The 18,866-nt window shown below is 42.7% G+C and overlaps 1 protein-coding gene across 1 annotated transcript; it reads left to right on the forward strand.

Moving 5' to 3' along the window:
• The first annotated feature begins 1,749 nt into the window (after positions 1–1,749).
• mapkap1 (MAPK associated protein 1) lies at positions 1,750–16,783 on the forward strand. The gene is made up of 12 exons (XM_079288795.1): positions 1,750–1,889; positions 2,990–3,477; positions 6,201–6,290; positions 6,566–6,714; positions 7,226–7,398; positions 7,478–7,654; positions 8,021–8,130; positions 10,499–10,606; positions 11,155–11,295; positions 12,141–12,278; positions 13,479–13,576; positions 14,527–16,783. Exons 2-12 carry the CDS (start codon positions 3,195–3,197, stop codon positions 14,647–14,649), a joined length of 1,590 nt encoding a protein of 529 aa, XP_079144921.1. The 5' UTR covers positions 1,750–1,889; positions 2,990–3,194; the 3' UTR covers positions 14,650–16,783.
• Positions 16,784–18,866: the final 2,083 nt, after the last annotated feature.

Below are 18,866 nucleotides of genomic sequence, written 5' to 3' on the forward strand. Positions count from 1 at the left end.
TAATCACAATGCAATGCCACCACGAACTCTGACGGTTTCTGCTTTTAGGGGAGTGTTTGACTTGTGCTTGACATGTTTTTTCTTTCAGATTACGGTCGCAGTTTTAAACTGTTTTAGACTGTTTTAAACAGCCCTCCTCCCAAAGCAGGCTTCTGCAGTGTTATTGGATTGGAACTTCATTTTACGAGACAGTGTCATGCTGGTGTGTCCAACATGCCAAAGAGCTGGTAGTCTGTTGCACTGGTTCCCAACCCAATTCCAGCCTGAAGCTTTGCATCCCCCTACAGCTCCAGAGATCAATCTGAGGGGTCATGGGACCGGTAACATGGCAGCAAAGAAGAAAAGACAACCAATTCATCTGGTTTTTGCTCTTGTTTTGTGAGATTAGGAAGACAATTGAAAATATTCAAGAGTCAAACTTTCTGTATCCCAATGGCAAATAAACTGAAGTCGTTTTATTTTGACCACAGTATTTGACCAACATTATATCTTCTCATCTTGGCCCTTTGACCTCTTCTGTTTATGCCCTTCGATTTGCCCTTCGATTTAAGAATAATCCAGATCAGGATGCCATATTGGGTCAGTTTACAAGGACATAACAAGGTTCCAACAATAAGTGCTATTGAGAACATGAAAAAATGCCAACAAAGAGCTTTGGTTGGGTTGTTAAGAACTAGTGAGTTGGGTTTACTGGATAGGAGTTATTCTCCAACTGTGGTTCTGCTGGCTATTCCTCTTTGGTTACTGCCACAGCCTGCAATTGCTCTTGGCCTCATTGAACTGATGAGAGATGAATGTAGGGGAAACTGTAAGATCTTCAAGTCATACATCAGAAGGAATTACTGCAAATATTTACAGATGTATACAGATTGATCTAAAGACCCTAAAACTGGTAGAACAGCAGCAGCAGCAGTAATCCCAGAATTAGTCAGTTCAATCAGTGATGATGTATCTGTGTTAGCATGTGAGGTGATGGCTATTGTTATTGCCTTACAGTGGGTCGGACATCAGGCCAGAGAGAGTGGTGATAGCATCAGACTCATGTGCAGTGTTAATGAGTTTGAAATGTTGCCAGTCCAGAAGTAGAAAAGATTGATTGTATGAAATAATACAATCACTATTCAGAATCCATCAAATGTGGGTGTCTGTTAATTTTGTGTGGGCCCATGTTGGAGTCGATGGCAAGGAGAAGGTGGATAAAGCAGCGAAAAGGGCGAAATAACATTAATGTAAATATAAGTAAGTCAGAAGCGAAAGTTGTGATTAAGAGATGGCAGAATGAATGGAATAAAGGGAGTAAAGGTTCCCTCTATATTATTGGAAAGCATAATAATGGACAGTTTGAAGAAGAAACTGTGGACCACGTCCTGTCAGAGGTACAATACAAGTTTTGAAAAATGGACGAGAGTTTGGAGAGGAAAATATAATTTTCATACCAAAGAAAATATTTGGCTTTTCCTCTTTTCTTTCTTTCTCTTTTATTTCATTCGTTTCCTTTTGTTTGGTTAATTATTTTTGTTTTCTTCGTTTGGTTGTCGTATTAGAGAGGGTATACTTAGTCCACACTCCAGATTACTGGGAGGCGACAATGCACTTGAAAGCGGTTTGCCAACCGCCATTAAAAGTTAAAGTAGAAGAAGAAGAATAAGCAGAAGAATAAGCAGAAGAAGAAGAAGAAGAAGAAGAAGAAGAGGAACCGGAATTGGAATTGAAACTGGGTTCGCTCCTGCTGGCTGAGCAGAGCAGATTGCTTTGGGTTGCAGTTGTGTTATGATTTTTGCTCGAGTGCATTATTACTAATGGAAAGAGCTATTGTCCCTACTGGGGATATTCATGAATAATATGGAAATGTGGGCATTTCTTTCCCGTATCGGATGTGACTTCTAAAGGTGGGACAACGTCCTAAACTAACGTTAACTAACAGTTACTCTGGGAGGCTATGATAGCAGCTAACCGCGATCAGCTAACCAAAGAAAGCGTCCGTGATGTTCGCTTATACAAGCTTACGAGCTAACTAACGTTAGATACAACCAATGTAATGTGCAGTGGCATTCGTGACTACATATTTATACAGTCTGAATACCGAGTATAGCTGCAACTTTTAAAAGATTCGCGCTTACTTGGCTAACGTTAGCTAATGTGTAGGAGTTTTAAGTTAGCGAGTTAGCAAGGTTCAGCTAACGTCAATCTAGCTAACGCTAAGTTAGCTGTTGACCTAACTTACCATCAGGTTGTTGGGTGAGAGTTTTTAAGAGTATCGCTGGGCACGAGTGCAACGTATTACGCACTTAACATGAAACGGTTAACATGTATGTTAATAGTTTGTCTCAAAAACAATAATTAAGCTTGACAAAGTTGACATCCGACTTCCACTTTGCAGCTTAGCATTAGCTGCAGTTAGCATCAGTCGGGTAAACTCATTGTGGTAATAACTAGCAGAAAAAAGTTATATAAGGGCCCAGACACATTGGTAATATTAGATATGATTGTGACAATATGTGGCTGGTCATCTGGAGTTGCTTGTTTACTAACGTTAGATAAAGTCCTTGGGCTGGAGTGTGTCACAGCATCGTCTAACATGCTAACCACAGCCAGGCTAATGTAACACCGTGGGACGCGATTGTTTTGCCCTTATTCACAGCTCTTGTCTCGGTGCTGAAATTACCAACAGCGTTGTGTTCACAGTGTCAATACTCAAGACAGCCAGTTATTTTTTTTGTAGGATGTGATTTATTTACTGGTCAACACAAGTGTCCGGTGATGGCTTACACTGGAGTCTTTCACAACATGTCAGTATTGTGACAACACTCACGAACATTCCAAGCAGAAGTAGTTCCCCACCATAACTTACTGATTGTTCATATTACCAATAGGCTGGTAAATGTCAATACATGTCATTTTTTCCCTAAAGAGTTTGCTCCAAGTCTCAGGCTTAATTTCCCAATTTCCTGCCCCCACCATGTAATAGCTGTTATTTTGCTCCAAACAGGTGCTGGCGCCTTTACTGCCTTGGAGCAGAGGAAATAATCAAAAGATGGAAAAGATGAGTGCTCTCCACTTTTCATCAGCCACTACTTGAAGACTCTCAGAGAGAGACTGAAAGGAGAGAGAAAGGGATCCTCTGGAATACAGGCAAGAGGGTGAGACAAAGAGAAAACATCCGAAGCTGTCAGCCACTTTCCGAAGCAGAAGAAATGGCTTTCTTGGACAACCCGGCCATTATTCTGGCCCACATCAGACAGTCTCATGTGACCAGTGATGATACAGGAATGTGTGAGATGGTACTAATAGATCAGGATGTAGATCTGGAGAAGTGCCAGCTGGCTCTGGTACCTGGCAGCAGCTGTGGGTCAACGGGGTCGGGCTCCCTGATCGAGGGGGGCGGCAGTGTGACAGACAATCATGCCTGTGACCTCTCCCAGTCCATGGACATCACATCCAGCTGGGATTTCGGCATCCGTCGGCGCTCCAACACAGGTAGGCACATCTCCAGGCTCAGGCTGGTTAGCAGGGCAGGCTTTCTGTCAGGCACCCCTTCCCCTCTGTCATGATGGCAGGGGCAGCCAGAAAGCCAGTTCTGCTGTTGTTTGGATGGGGTTTGTGTGTCTAATCTGGGCCAGTGGTTTAGTGAGGCTCATGTCAAATTGTGTGCTATTGAAGGATGTTGCAACACAAGTGGAAAGCATGGGGTTGGATTGCAGTTCAATGTGCGTGAATGTGAGTAATTGCTGTGAATTGAGGAGCATAGATCACATTTACGACTATTCATTTCGAATTCAGATTGTTCATTTTATTCTCATTTTTTCTTCTTGTGTGCTCTCTATAACCAATAACTCTTTGTTCAACATTTGTTCACCAGAACGACAGTCACATTTCTAAGCTCCTTTTTACAGCGACGGTCTTAAAAGCCTGCAGCTGTCTTAGATGAGCACAACCTTCTTGACAATTTTCAGTCTGCTTCTCTGTTGGTTGCACTCCACAGAAAGGTCTCTTCTCAGAGTCTCAAACTATTTCTTAATGCATGGTGATGCAGGAGAATGTTCTGCATTGGTACTATTGGATCTCATTGCTGCTTTTGGTCCTGTCTACCACTATATCTTGGTAGAGCGGCTCAGGTAGTGGGCGGGTATCTCTTGATCAGCTGTGGAGTGGTTCTTTTATTACATTTCAGGCAGGACTTTCTCATTTACTGTTCAGAGCTATGCCCTATCAACTCTGAGATTTTTTTAATGAAAAGTGCGTTACCAATAAAATGCATTATTATTATTAATATCTGTCTGTTTAAGAAAAGAAAAGTATTCTCACAATGTTTCTGTGAGATATGGTCAAACTGGAACACGGCGACTGTTAAACCAACTCTTTGTATTTGTATGAGCTCTATCTGTCAAACAGTTGCTGATGTGACAAAAATAAATAAACCACAGCGCCACTGCAGCCACTAGGGCGTTGAGGGTGTGTAGAGGAGGAGAGCCATCAGAAACCCCACAGAAGCAGAAGAGAGAGCATCAAGATGGCTGTGGCTCAAGAGCAGACAGCCAGATGTAGCTAGCGATTAGGACACAAGCTGGGATCTGAACAGCTGCATACGTACCCCCCTGTTATGTATGCAGCTGAGAGACCCGGCAGTGTCCAGATAGACATCAGTATGTTTTGACAAGCTGATCAGACATTAGGGTGAACAAAAAGCCTCTCCCTACAGACCACCATTATGAAAGAGACTGTTGACAGAACAACTTTGTTTAATGAGTAAATATCCAGCACCTCAGGGGTCAATGATTTCTTTTTCACTTGTCTGGTCGGAAGTAGGTTAGGAGTCAGACTTGTCCCGATACACATTGTTTTATTTAGTAGTGCTTATCAAATAGCAACAAAGCGCAACATTGTTGTCCATGTTTATTCTCTATTTAGAGAAATTAATTTGGAGTTTAGGCCACATCTTCTTAACGCCAACCATCTAAACTCTGGTTTCAAGGACAAGTGAAACGTTCACCTGCGCTTCAGCAGGTAGACTTCAGCTTCCACCATTTTCTGTGTCGACCCCCGGCTCTGATTGTCCATGTCGATGTGTCCTCGGGCAAGACACTTAACCCCAAATCGCTCCTGCAGTGTGACTGGGTATGAATGGTTAGTTAGTCCTGATGGCAGGTGGCACCTTGCATGGTAGCCCCTGTCATCAGTGTATGAATGGGTGAATGACGTCATGTAGTGTTAAAGCACTCTGAGTGGTCGGAAGACTAGAAAAGTGCTATACAAGTACAGTCCATTTACCATTCTTGCTCGTGCCCGATCTGTACTTGGCGTGTGCAACTCTCAACAGTGATGAGAAGCAGTTCCGAAAAAACAACGTGATTTGTTTAAATATTTTGAACTACCACTTGCCTGTTTTGGCAAGTGATATGCTAGATTTACTGCCCTATGGTGCCCTTTATTTGCCCTGAGCAAGCGGGCAATTCTTATTGTTGAGCGCCGCCACCTGATTGCCACATTTATCAATGTCAACTGCAACTTAATTTCCCCGTAAGGACGATAAAATGTTCTCGTGGTAGCCTCTTAAATCTCAAGGTTTGGGCTGTCAGTCAATCCGTCTTCAAATGCTGCTGTGTTTGAGTTGGGATGTGGGGGTGTAATATGATGTGTACAAATTGAGCATAGTGAGTTTGAATCAAATGAAGAGTGTGAATCTGTTTTAAGATACATTCAGGTGTTTTAATTTGAAGGTAATTGTGGTTTTGGTGATAGAGGGAGTCCAAAGGTAGACGGCTTGTCTCTTTTTGGCTCCCTTGAGCTTCGCTCTAAGTTTGGTGGAGTGCTGGTCCTGGTCCTGGTTCTGGGTTGTGGGTAGAGAGACTTTCAGCCTTGAGTTCGTTCACTGACCTGTGGTGGCTGTCTCATCAGGACTCCGACAAGACAGCCGAGAGAAACCTGGGGCTGCTGGTAAGATGAGAGGGATGACCCAAAAAGCGTTTTAACAAAGTAAACAAGTTTTATTTGGTGTTAGCTGCTCTTAGTGTTTGTACTACACATATTGGTGTGTGTGACTGTCTGTCAAAATATTACATGGCAGAGAGGGAGTGTGTTGCTCTCACAGGCACAATGAAAGATATACATTTTATATTTGAACCAAAGCACAACGTATTTTAGTGGTGTACGTAATTTTTAGCACTGACATTTTAAAGTTGTTTTTTTCTTTTTCTTTTCAGCGCAAAGACTTGAAAGGTTAAGGAAAGAACGGCAGAACCAAATCAAATGTAAAAACGTTCAGTGGAAAGAGAGGTCCAACTCCCAATCAGGTAATGTTCCGTTACTTATTTCAACAGCAAAGCTCTGGTAGTTACTAATATTTAAAAAACAAAAAAGCGCCGGTTCAGTTTTTACTGTTTTTTTGTTTGTAGGGAATTTTTCTAAAAATCTTTATTCTAATTTAAAAAAGCTGATAAGAAATCTGAATCTTCAAAGTATTTTCTCTGACATACTGATCACACAGTTATAACAGTTTTTCTCATTGTACTTGAAAGTAAGCAAGTGATGCTGCATGTTGTTCATTGCTCTGATGCTTTCTGTCCAGTGGAGGATCTGGGGTCCCTGTTTGAGAAACGGGACTTTAAGGACAGGCCGCGGACCACAGGTACCAAATCCACCCTTTCACTGCGGCTGGAGCAGTGTCCCCAGCAGCTCAACAACCCCTTCAATGAATACTCCAAGTTTGATGGCAAGGTGAGTCATTCCACATGTAGTTTCTCTTCATTTGTATCTTCTTTAAAAGAAACTCTTTTAGAATTCAGCATGTCATTCTGTAGCAAAGAAAACATGTGAGCCTATTTGATTAAATTCATCCAACACAGAAAAGCTTCTGTCTAATGCACCATTACAGGAGTTTAGATTCAGTATAGCGAAACTATATATATATATATATATATATATATATATATATATATATATATATATATACACATACATACATACATACATACATACATACATACACACACACACACACTTGCATGAATATTAGCACCATATTTGCTCCCTTCCCTCTGCTTGAAAAACCTTTTGTGGAACCAAACAGAGCAGTGCAGATGACAACATCTGCCTCATGATTGTTGTTGATTTCTCTTGTAGGAAGCCCCCCACAGTAGATACTAAAGTTTGACGTAGCACATGCTGTATCCCTTTACTCTTTGTGATCAGGGCTTTTCTCTGCATGGTGTCCTCTTCACCTTTTTAGGGCCACATTGGCACAACGGCAACAAAAAAGATAGACGTCTACCTCTCAATGCAGCTGGCTCAGGAGAAAGTACACCCAATGACGGTGGTGACCATTGCCAACGCCCGCGTCCACGACCTCATTGGCCTCATATGTTGGCAGTACACAGGCGAGGGACGAGAGCCCAAACTCAAGTGAGCTAAAAACCCATTTCAACACCCCTTTGGTAGAATGTACATTTCTGCGTAACACTCAACACATCTGTCTCCACAGTGAGAATGTGACCACCTACTGCCTCCACATCGCGGAAGATGATGGCGAGGTGGACACGGACTTCCCTCCGCTGGACTCCAATGAGCCGATACACAAGTTTGGTTTCAGCACTCTGGCCTTGGTGGAGAAATACTCTTCACCCGGTCTCGCTTCCAGACAGTCACTGTTTGTCAGAATGTAAGTAAGGGAAGGTGTGTGTGTGTGTGTGGGGTACTTGGAGTGCAGCGATTAATGATATTAGGGCTGAGCCAAATCCTATTATACAGGCTCTGATTATTGTCTGGTGTTTCCAAACAAAAATGGTAATATTCGTATAACCTCTGGACTTTAATAGGTCATATATGTTTCAGTAAGATTTTTGCTCATATTCAAAACTTTCCAGACATTCAAAACATATTCATTAAAAGATGCAAATTCTCTCTTTTGAACCATCCCTACCGGTTGTAATGTTACAGGTGCAGTGAAGTGTTGTTTACGACATTTCGCCTGTCTTGATGATAAAAGTTAAATCTACAGATGCATTCTTTACCTTTTCTGCTTTAGAAATGCTGCCCATGGTTTCTCTCTAATCCCTGTGGACAGTCTGAAGGTAACCATGAAGGAAATTCTCCAGAAAGCACTCAAGAAGAGGAAAGGCTCACAGAAAGGCTCAGGTAATGACAGGGACGTTCTAGATCACATGTATCAAACTCAAGGCCCGCGGGCCGAATCCGGCCCGCCACGTCATTTTATGTGGCCCGCACATGAAAATTATTAAAAGTTAGACTTGAAAATAAAAGTATCCCCATGGTCGAAATGATGAGATAGAAAGTTGAAATTATGTGACAGCATGTTGTCTGTGTACCGACATTAAAACGATCACAACAGGTGGACAGGAGAGGCAACAGCCCGTAAAGAGGTTTTCCAACGATTGAAAAAGATCGACAAATAATCCCAAAATGTCCACGAAGAGAAAAATTGATGCAAAGGGAAGAAAATGTAATGAAAGATGGGAAAGTGAACACATGTTTGTGCTTCAAGGAGAACAACGGGTCTGTCTTCTGTGTTATGAGGCGTGTCGGTGATGAAGGATACAATTCACGTCGGCATTTTGACACCAAACACGGAGCTAAATTTAGCCTCCAAGAAAAACATCAAACTGTCCAAGAATTAAAAGGCAGACTGCAATCACAGCAGAATATATTTACACAGCTACAGCCCAGTGCATGCTGAAGGTATGTGAGCAGAGCTCCGACCAGATACAGACTTTTACAAATGTCAGTTTGTGAAGAAACACCATCGCAGACCGAGTTGATGAACTAGCAGCAATCTAACAACACAGCAGCTAAGAGACGAGCAGGTACTTGTGTTTGTAATGAACTGTTGATGAAAGCACAGACAACACGGATACATCATCTATCATGTTCATCAGACCTGACTCTCAGTGAGCAGCTCTTGGATGTAGCTGCATGCACAGGACGACGACAGGGAGGAACATTAGTGATGCAGAGAGGTGAACAAACAGCTTTGAACAAAGTTAATGTCAGAACTTGTGTTTGATATTTGTCTTTGTTATTTTCTTTAATAGTTTGATCTTTGATAGAGTCATGTGGGTTTCTTAACCCGCAATTAAAATGATTTATGTTATAATAACAGAAATGTCTTTAAATATCATTTTTCATTGATATAACTTCATGTACAATATTTGTACACTTGAATAAACAATAATCAAATGCAGAGAGAGTTATTTAACAATATGTTAGGAGAAGTTAGTTACACAGTCTTACAGTTACAACCGGCCCTTTGAGGGCGACCGTGATGCTGATGTGGAGATGAGTTTCACACCCCTGCTCTCGATGGATGAAGTTCATTCTGTCTTTGGATTGCTTGGTTGTCCAGCACATTGTATCTGTGCGTTTATGTACACTGTAGACTCCAAATACAAACTCCAAATATTTTAGTTTGGAAAAAAAATTAGAAAAAATAAACGTTGCTGTAAATCTGTTATGGCTCCGTCAGCTGTAATGACCGAAATAAATATTCTGCTTATCATCTCCCATCACTGCCTGTCATTATGAATCCAAATGAAATGTGCTCAGTGTCATTTTCACACCACACTGTTTGCTTAGAGATTTTACTGGAACAGGCTTTTCTCCCTCATCATCTCCGTAATCAGATTCTGCATTCATATGCAGAAAAGTAAACGCACGGTTGGCGTTGTCTCTCTGTTAATCTTTTCTCTCCATTCTCCTTATAAATGCATGGTCTAGCTTGTATATTACAATTTAAAAAAAATAACACACACAACTGGTGGCGCCGCCGTCTCAGTCCAAAACTCCAAATGTATTGAAAAGACTGTAATCATTTAAAGCATGTTTTTATCCAAAGAATGAATCTACTTAAATCCATATTTGTTGGCATTTAGCCAAAACATCATTTCACTGCGCTCAAAAACGTAGTTTGCTCTCCCACTTGCTGCCACACACGCGCGCACACACACACAAAGGGAGGCTGGCACCTGTTTTAAGAGACATTCAAATGTTTATTCAAATACCTCAATAGAAGCTTGAATGTGTGAATTGACATTTGGTAGAGTTGGAGTGGCTCGGTCCCATCCACTTCACAGAGACAGGGCTGTGCATGAACACGGGGCTGTGCATGAACACGGGGCTGTGCATGAACACGGGGCTGTGCATGAACACACACAACAGACAGCTAGTGAACCGTGAGGAAATATTGACAAGTGTGGTTTAGAATCACAGACACCACCTTTAAATACACATTTGTCTTATTAGATTTAAAATCAGGTTATGATGGAATTTTTGTGGACAAGTCTAACTCAACCACTGGACATCACTTTGTGAGTTTGATTATTATTATTATTATTATTAAAGGACTGATGGCCAAATGCTGCACTGAAAATCAGACCCAGCTTATAAAAACTATCCCTTCAGATGAAGCTCTGCATCAACGACTATAAGAGCTGTAAAACTCTAAGGCTGAGTTTGTTGCTGTCGTTGCTGACTCATCATTCTCCGACAGGGCCCATGTATCGTCTGGAGAAGCAGACGGAGCCAAACGTCTCTGTGGACCTGGACTCTACACTGGAGAGCCAGAGCACCCTGGAGTTCTGCCTGGTCAGAGAAAACAGTAAGTAAACCCACAACTGCCTCATCTTCTCAACGCCGGTCACACTCCGCCAGCTTCATCACCATCACCATCATCTGAGAGGGTTCTGACAGGGATCACACATCTTAGGAGAGTCTAGACTGAAAGAATACATCACTACAAAATAAGATTCACATTTGTTTTCCACTCAGAGGTGAGATCTGTAGGACACCGTTTTCAATAAAAAAAAGATATATTGCGATCCGTAATGTCTTCATGCAGACATTACAAAGTTATAAGGCTGTAACAAATAGCTCAAAGCGTCGACATTGAATTCAACATTGAAGTCGAGCTTTTTTTCTTCTATTCATTCTGTTTAAACCTGGTATTTCTGCACGGTTGCTGATTAAATCGGTGATCAGTTTTTCCCCTATATTCATTCTGCGGCTGCAAATTATGCAAATTTCACACCATCATTAATATCCTCTGCTCTGTTTTATCCAAAAATCTGTCCACCTCCAAATCCCAGCATTTGAGAGCTCGCTTCACCCCTGTTGTCAATTTGTGCCTGCTCTTCCTTCTGCCTGCAGGCTCCAGGGGCGAGGAGAGCTCCGAGGAAGACCCCCCTATTGACATCACCACGGTCCAAGACATGTTGAGCAGCCACCACTATAAGTCCTTCAAGATCAGTATGATCCACAAGCTGCGCTTCACCACCGATGTCCAGCTGGGTACATGCTGCTTACTCACACATGTCCACCTCCATCAGCCATAGCTTGGTCCACGGCTCCTCTGCCAACAAATGTGCAAAGATGTCATGCTATGTACATTTGCGTATGATGTCATCTGCTGACTTTTGGAGCTAGTGCTAGCTAGATCCATTGGCACAGGACACACTGTATTTTGATGCTGTCAGCTGTAACTCGGGATAGCTAAGGATAGCAGCATTTTCCTGGGAGATCGTACCCGGTGGCATAGACAGTCTCGATACTAAATCAAACTGATAGTCGACGCTCAGCTGTGGAAGGTTAGGTGAAAAACACCAGCTTTGCATTTTGATCAAATGCAAAGCAGTTTGTGTATTGTGCAAACTCTGTGCCGCTACTGCCTACCAATACACATGTTCTTGGTTGCAATTTAGCTGATTTAGTGAAAACAATTTTGATTTCATGATATTGTGTTTTTATAAACCCAAACTGGTCTCTTTTGTTAACATTCTTTCCTTCTAAGTTCTTTATTATAGACCATTATAGTCCTGCCCTGATCACCTTCTTGACAGTCTCTTCGGATGTTTTTATTTTATCTGTATTTTATTATAAACCCGAATACCAAAGTACCGGACACCGGAAGTGTTTGCGCTGATGATAGAGGAAAAGTCAAATGGCATCCCCAAATGTATTAAAACGTATCCTGAGTGGAACATTTCTGCGTGTACCAAATCTCATGACAGTCCATCCAATAGTTGTAGAGATACTCTGTGTTACAGGAACGCAGCAGTTTGTGCATAATAACGTACATCTAGTCCAACAATGCATGGTTATCATGTGTGTGCAATGTGTCTCGGCTGTTTCTTCAGGCGTTTCAGGAGAGAAGGTGGAGATCGATCCGGTCACCAATCAGAAGGCCAGCACCAAGTTCTGGATTCGACAGAAACCCATCTCCATCGACTCGGACCACCTCTGTGCCTGCGACCTCGTAGAGGAGAGAAGCCCCAGTGAGTGGACCACACACCACGCCTCTACATGACCGTCACAGCACAAACATGCGGAGACATGCTCACAGCTTTTCTCCGTGCTTTTAGCCTTACTTCACTGGGATGAACACAACACATGACTGTGGCCTTTCCTTTAGGGATTAAGATTATTGTGTCCTGTGGAATTTAAACATTTACCCGACCTCATGGGCCAGACTAAGAATCTAGAGTCCAATCTGATCCGTCAAGTTTCTCCTAAAGTCGACTGATCATCACATCATGCCTTTTTGCTCATTGGTCCCTCCCTGTTTAAGATTTATATAAAAAAAAATAACCCACCCCTATTGGTGTTACAGAGTGGTGTTACAGAGTGGTGTACCAGAGTGGTGTTACAGAGTGGTGTTACAGAGTGGTGTACCAGAGTGGTGTACCAGAGTGGTGTACCAGAGTGGTGTTACAGAGTGGTGTTACAGAGTGGTGTTACAGAGTGGTGTACCAGAGTGGTGTTACAGAGTGGTGTTACAGAGTGGTGTACCAGAGTGGTGTTACAGAGTGGTGTACCAGAGTGGTGTTACAGAGTGGTGTTACAGAGTGGTGTTACAGAGTGGTGTACCAGAGTGGTGTTACAGAGTGGTGTTACAGAGTGGTGTACCAGAGTGGTGTACCAGAGTGGTGTTACAGAGTGGTGTTAGAGTGGTGTACCAGAGTGGTGTAACAGAAGCAAAACGAGCTACTCTGAGAATGCATGTAAACATTCTATGATCTTTGTCATTTTAACCGCCTTGAATTCTTCAGTGACATTTTCTGTTGCATGTAATTGGATTACATTTGATCATGTTAGAGCTGATGGAGCCAATGAAAGCATGAATACAGTCGCTGTGAATATGTGTTGTGCCTTTTTTTTCATGTAAAGATATTTTCATATTAAGTGTGCTGCCAGTCCTTTTCTTATTATAGCGCCTTCCTCTCACGTAATAATCCTTAGTATTCAGCCAGCCAAACCAAAGGGACATTTTGCTTAAAAAAATCAGAGGGCTTTTATTTTTGGATTATTTACAATTTGCTCTTCTCTTGTCCTGCTGGTGGTCTTCCTCAGCCCCGAGGAGAGGGGACTCCTTCGTGGTGTCGGATCACACAAAGACATGGCTGAAGATGTGCAGGAGGAGAAGGCGTGTCCATTGTCTGTCTCATTAAACACTGTTTTTCCTCCGTGTCTTACAGGTCATGCAATATTTAAGCTCACTTATCTCAGCAACCACGACTACAAGCCGCTGTACTTCGAGTCTGATGCTGCTACTGTCAACGAAATAGTGCTGAAGGTGCGTTTTTCTTCACCGTCTTTCTATTTCTTGAGGGCAACTGTTCAGTGCCGGTTTCGTCTGGCATGAACTGTTCCTCCAGCTCATTATTCAGGCCTTAATGAGTTCTGTTCTAGGGCGCCTTCGTCTCAATTTTTATAGGAGCAAAGTACAGTTTAAATGTACCAGTTTCTTACTTGAGTATTTCCATATTTATCTAGTTTTACTTCACCGCAGTACTCTTCTGTCTGTGATAATAGCCTGATGATGTCAGAGTGATGTAATCAGGGTTGGAGATTAAATGTGTTGCACATAAATTAGTTGTGGACGACTAAAAACGTAATACTTCACATGAAGAAATATGAAGACCTACATTTATATAATTTCATTACAATTGTGTAGTTGTTGATGCAGTGATAAACACTTCAAAATGTCCTCCTACAGTTTCTGCTTAGAACTACATATGTCGCAGTCGCACTCGTCTTTTCAATGTGACTTTTGTGACCGGATGCCGATCAGAGCTCAGCTGTCCTCGTATGCGTGTTCACACTTGCCACTTCAATGTGAGCTGTCTGATCAGATATGGCTTTTTTGCCCGAAGAACAACCGTTAAACGGTGGATGGATACATTTCATTTTTACATAAATTATTCACAATAAAAGTCCCCCATTATTTTTGCTGCTTACTCTTCTTCCCTGCAGAATTAGTAGACGTCCTTTTATTTTAGGACAGCTGCTAACAAAGCTCGGCTAATTCGGCGATGAACAGATTGTCCTATAAATTGGTCACATCAGATCTCTATGCGAGTCAGGTCTAGCAGCGAACAGACTTAGTCTGAGGTTAGAGTGCTACTATGGTGGCGATCATCTCTGTTATTTCATTGTATTTACGGTAAAGGTCTGTGACTGTCGGAGATAAAGCTGAAGTTTCAAATCAACATTCTCAAACGCATCATGAATGTTTATTTTCAGGTGAACTATATCCTGGAGTCCCGAGCCAGCACCTCTCGGGCCGATTACTTTGCCCAGAAGCAGCGGAAACTGAGCCGGCGGACCAGCTTCAGTTTCCAGAAGGAAAAGAAGTCTGGCCAGTAGACCGACTGAAGCTGCTCAGCCACCTGTCTGTCTGCATAGGCAGGGACAGACGCCTTGACGGGGCCCGACGGTCGCAGACACGGACAGCATTCGGCTGAACCGAAGCGGAGACTGAAAGGAAAGTCAAGTCAGAGGAGACGGGAGGAAAACGGACCAGGAAGACGTGTCTCTGCTGGAGCAGGGGGCCGGTGGAAGCCTCTGAAACTGCATGGTGCAAAGAGAGCCCACGACCAAAAGACCAACAAATTGCTCTTCTTTAAAGATATGTAGGACAGAGTTTTGGCGGTCATGTCATCGTTGTTCATTCACTGCCTCTGAATATGAGCTCCGTCCTTCAGGATGGATTCGTACAACTTCAACAAACAAAGCAAAATCTTAGCTTCTGTTTTCCATCCTTAACAGATTCAGCAACAAAGAAAACCCTGTACATTGTTATGTACTGTACATAGAAAATTCACATTCAAGAATTGAAATAATGATATAATAGAAATAAAATAGCCCAGTCTGGATTATTAAAAACAGGTCAATACCCTTCTGCCTTCAATCAAGATAGCAAATCCTCAAAAGTGGGAACATTTCTATTGCCTCTTTGCGGCTCTCAACATGGCGACGGCTGAGCCGGCGGCTTGCAGCTAACGGTGCAAACAAGGGCACAGGTGCTCACGGAGCTACCAGTGTTTATCTGAGGGGGAACCGGAGGTTTGGCGCTAGGCTTCTGGGACAAAGCTGTCCGTTGGAGGCGGAGTTATCAGCTGTATCCTCCGTATGAGAGCAGTGCAGAGCGGTGGCCGTGAGCTAACCAATGGGGCACGCTCACATGCACTAAAAGGCACGTGCGGCCGGCCCGGCTATGTAAACGAAGCACAGATAACAACACACACAGAGGGAGAGCGTCTATATTCTCTGTTCAGGTAGACATTACTCCTCCATATCTTTACATATGATACAATTGATCATTGTTTGCTGCTAGGTTAATGCTCTGAATATCCAATTTAGCACCGTTAATATTGTCTACACTCCGTTCATTAGGTTCATCTTTTCTCACATTGCGTTACGTTATACTGACAGGCGTTTAACCTCGATGATATGACCGGTATGGACAAAATAATAGAAACACCTCTCCCTCTATTACTCAATATGGCTCAACAGCACCACAAACTACGAACTTTCTAAAACTGGATCTGTTGGATCAGACCGCATTAGTCTGAGCTAGGTGGACCTAATAAACCGACAGCTGAGTGTATTAACAGTGCTCATTGTAATTTGGAAGGGTGAGACCATGGTACAGTTTTAAGATATCAATACATGTATGCTTCAGCCGCTGAGAGAAACGGTTAGTGTGAGCTTCTGAGTTCTAGAGTCCACATTCAGTCATTGTGGTGGAACTGAGGTAGAGCGAGCGAGCACCACGGCTGAGTGCGATGGGTAGAGACACCCGCCAATCAAACCAACACGCCCCCCGGACATAAGCCTCAGAAAGCCTAAAAGGTACCTTTATTTGCCGCTAGCAGTGCTATGCAGCTGTGATTAGCTGAAGCTGGCACAATACACACCCTATTCCACAAACGGTACCAAATACTGCTGGGTTTAACACACAGGTGAACAAATCAGGTTTGGAAATACTCAAAGAAATCAGCTTTGAGAATGCTTTGTGAAGGGAGGAAATGCTTTCAACATGTTTGTTACGGGCATTAACACAAAGAGGCAGGCTGAGGCTGAAGCTGACATGCGTTAATGTGGAGCAAATCATTTCTGTATAGAACTCCGATTGGCCAGTTACTCTCTTACATTGCCACTGGGTCTCCTTGTCACAGAGAAACAATAACCTGCTGACACTAAGGGTTCCCTTTAAAGGAGAGTTTTAGTCGTCACGGTCATCTTAAAGGGTAACTACGGTGTTCTTCAACCTGGACGCCATGTGTGACTAACGGGGACAAGACGTTTTAAAAGTGGTCCAGTGTTGAGTAGATTGACGCAGCCGCATATCGAGCTGCAAGGGCAAGTGAGCAGCGTCCTATGTAACGTTACGTCCACTTGTGTTTGACACTGACAGGCTCAGATTGTTACTAGAAGTGTCTGACAGCGTTAAGGAAAGAACCCTACAGAGAAATAAAACCTTTGTCTTTACCTTTTACTTGAACTGGTCTTTTTCTTTTCGTGTCCTAGTCTGGCTCAATGAGTAGTCTCGTGAAATCTGAATATCCATACTTTGGCTCAAATACGTGCAGGCGGCCATCGAAGTGAAAGAGCTCACCCACATTGTAAAAGTCATATAAATATTCAGCCGTGATATATGAACATATTTTAGAACGCTAAGCTGCCCGGCTGGCATCTCCACCATGGCAGTACTATACCACCGTTGTCCTCAAACATCACTTCACTTTCCAAAATATCAGACACTTATGACTCTTTTAGTGGACACAGTCCACACTGGTTCTAGGGCAAGCTGAAGTCTGAGCGCATCCTTGGATAAAGTGTACGTCATGGAACCCTCACGCCTATATGACGGCAAAAGTATCATTTGAGCTTTAGCCAAATGAATTGGATTTTTTTTTTCTGGCACTGTGTTTGATGAGTGTTGGAAACGTATATGTGACTGATGATGAATCTCACCCGAGCAAGGAAACACCAGCAGCACAAAGACATCATTTTGTATTCAAAGGCTGTGACCTTGGTGGACCAGCTCCCCCGCTTCACCAAAGTCACAAAACACTTTGTATTGCTCAGCCTACCGCCGGTGTTACGCCGTATTCTGGGACCTGCAGCAGGGCAACAACTTTCATTTTCAGATAAGTACATAATGACTGTAGAAACATCTGGATATGTTTGAACTGGATTCAGAAACAATGCAGCTGCCTCTGGACTAAATTCTGTCCCTCATTCACAGCTTGCTTTAAAGTAAGTATGGACGGAAGGAATGATTACAGTTAGCAGCAACACTGTCAACGTAAAGAACCTGAACCTACTTAAATATCTTGATTCACTTCATCACAGCTTTACAGACATCTAGTGGCCAGTGGAGGAAGTGCCTCTCCAGGCACAAACTGGTGTCAGTGTTCAGTCAGATTCCAAACAATTCAAAAATAATGAATTTAGATTTCTGGTTGGATTATCTTCAGTAATTGGAGTTGAAACCAACTAGAAATCATCAGCTACTGGGATGGAGTAGAAGCCGTTCTTTATATATACATATACATATATACACATACGTATGTGTATATATGTATATGTATATATATACATATATTTATATATGTTATCATATACGTGTTTCAGCTGGTCTCTGTTGTCATATTCAAAGCAGCTGAACAGCTTCAGGGTTCTATGAGGTCTGGAAGCGATGCTGGTTGAGGATTATGTAAATGAGGGCTTACCGTATAATGAGCCGGTGCTCAGGGGCCACCTTGGTTTCTAGGCCTATCTTGATCATTAACTTCGAACTTTTTTGCTGGACTGACCCTCAAAGACGATCAACTCAGAGACCCTGTACTGATCCTCTACTCGGGGTGTCTTTGCAGCAGGGACATTCAACATGGAGTTGGCAGAGAAGACATGGATTCATACTGACAAAGGTTTTTGGAAGCCTCTTGGTTCTGTTTTTGGGTTGTTTTTTTACAACTTTTCTCATAGTTTTGTCAATCATTTCTATCAATTATCGTAACATTGTTTACCGCAATGGGAGATTTGATGGGACAAGGAACGCAAGCATTCAAACGGGTTTGATGGTCCCACAGTCCTCGGGATGACGCTCATTTTAGACGATTCCTAGCAATTTATGTCCTCTACCAACATTTAGCATCAAAGCAGGAAGCAGTGTGTCCTTAAAATCGACTAAAAGATGTAAGGATGCTTCCAACCAGAGGAGCACTGTGGCCCTCCGACCTAAAATAACAGGAACCTTCACACAAACCCAGAACATTCTTGGCTAAGATGAGATCGTTAAAGCATTCTGGGTTCCCATCAGAATTGAACTGTCACAATCTATAGTTGCATAAATTAAAGATCTGTGAAACGTTTGAACAAATCATATCCAGTCAGGAATCCTGCAGTGAGTAAGGGAACAACTTGATGCTCAGCTAAAACACTGAGGCCCAGTCTTCCTTCCCCTTTAGCCTTTTTTACTCACATGGCCTAGATTCTGTGTGAAAACACACACACACACACACACACACACACACACACACACACACACACACACACACTCACTCTCACTGGTG

The sequence above is a fragment of the Melanostigma gelatinosum genome, assembly GCF_949748355.1.
Source record: "Melanostigma gelatinosum genome assembly, chromosome: 18".
In the NCBI taxonomy this organism is placed as follows: domain Eukaryota; kingdom Metazoa; phylum Chordata; class Actinopteri; order Perciformes; family Zoarcidae; genus Melanostigma; species Melanostigma gelatinosum.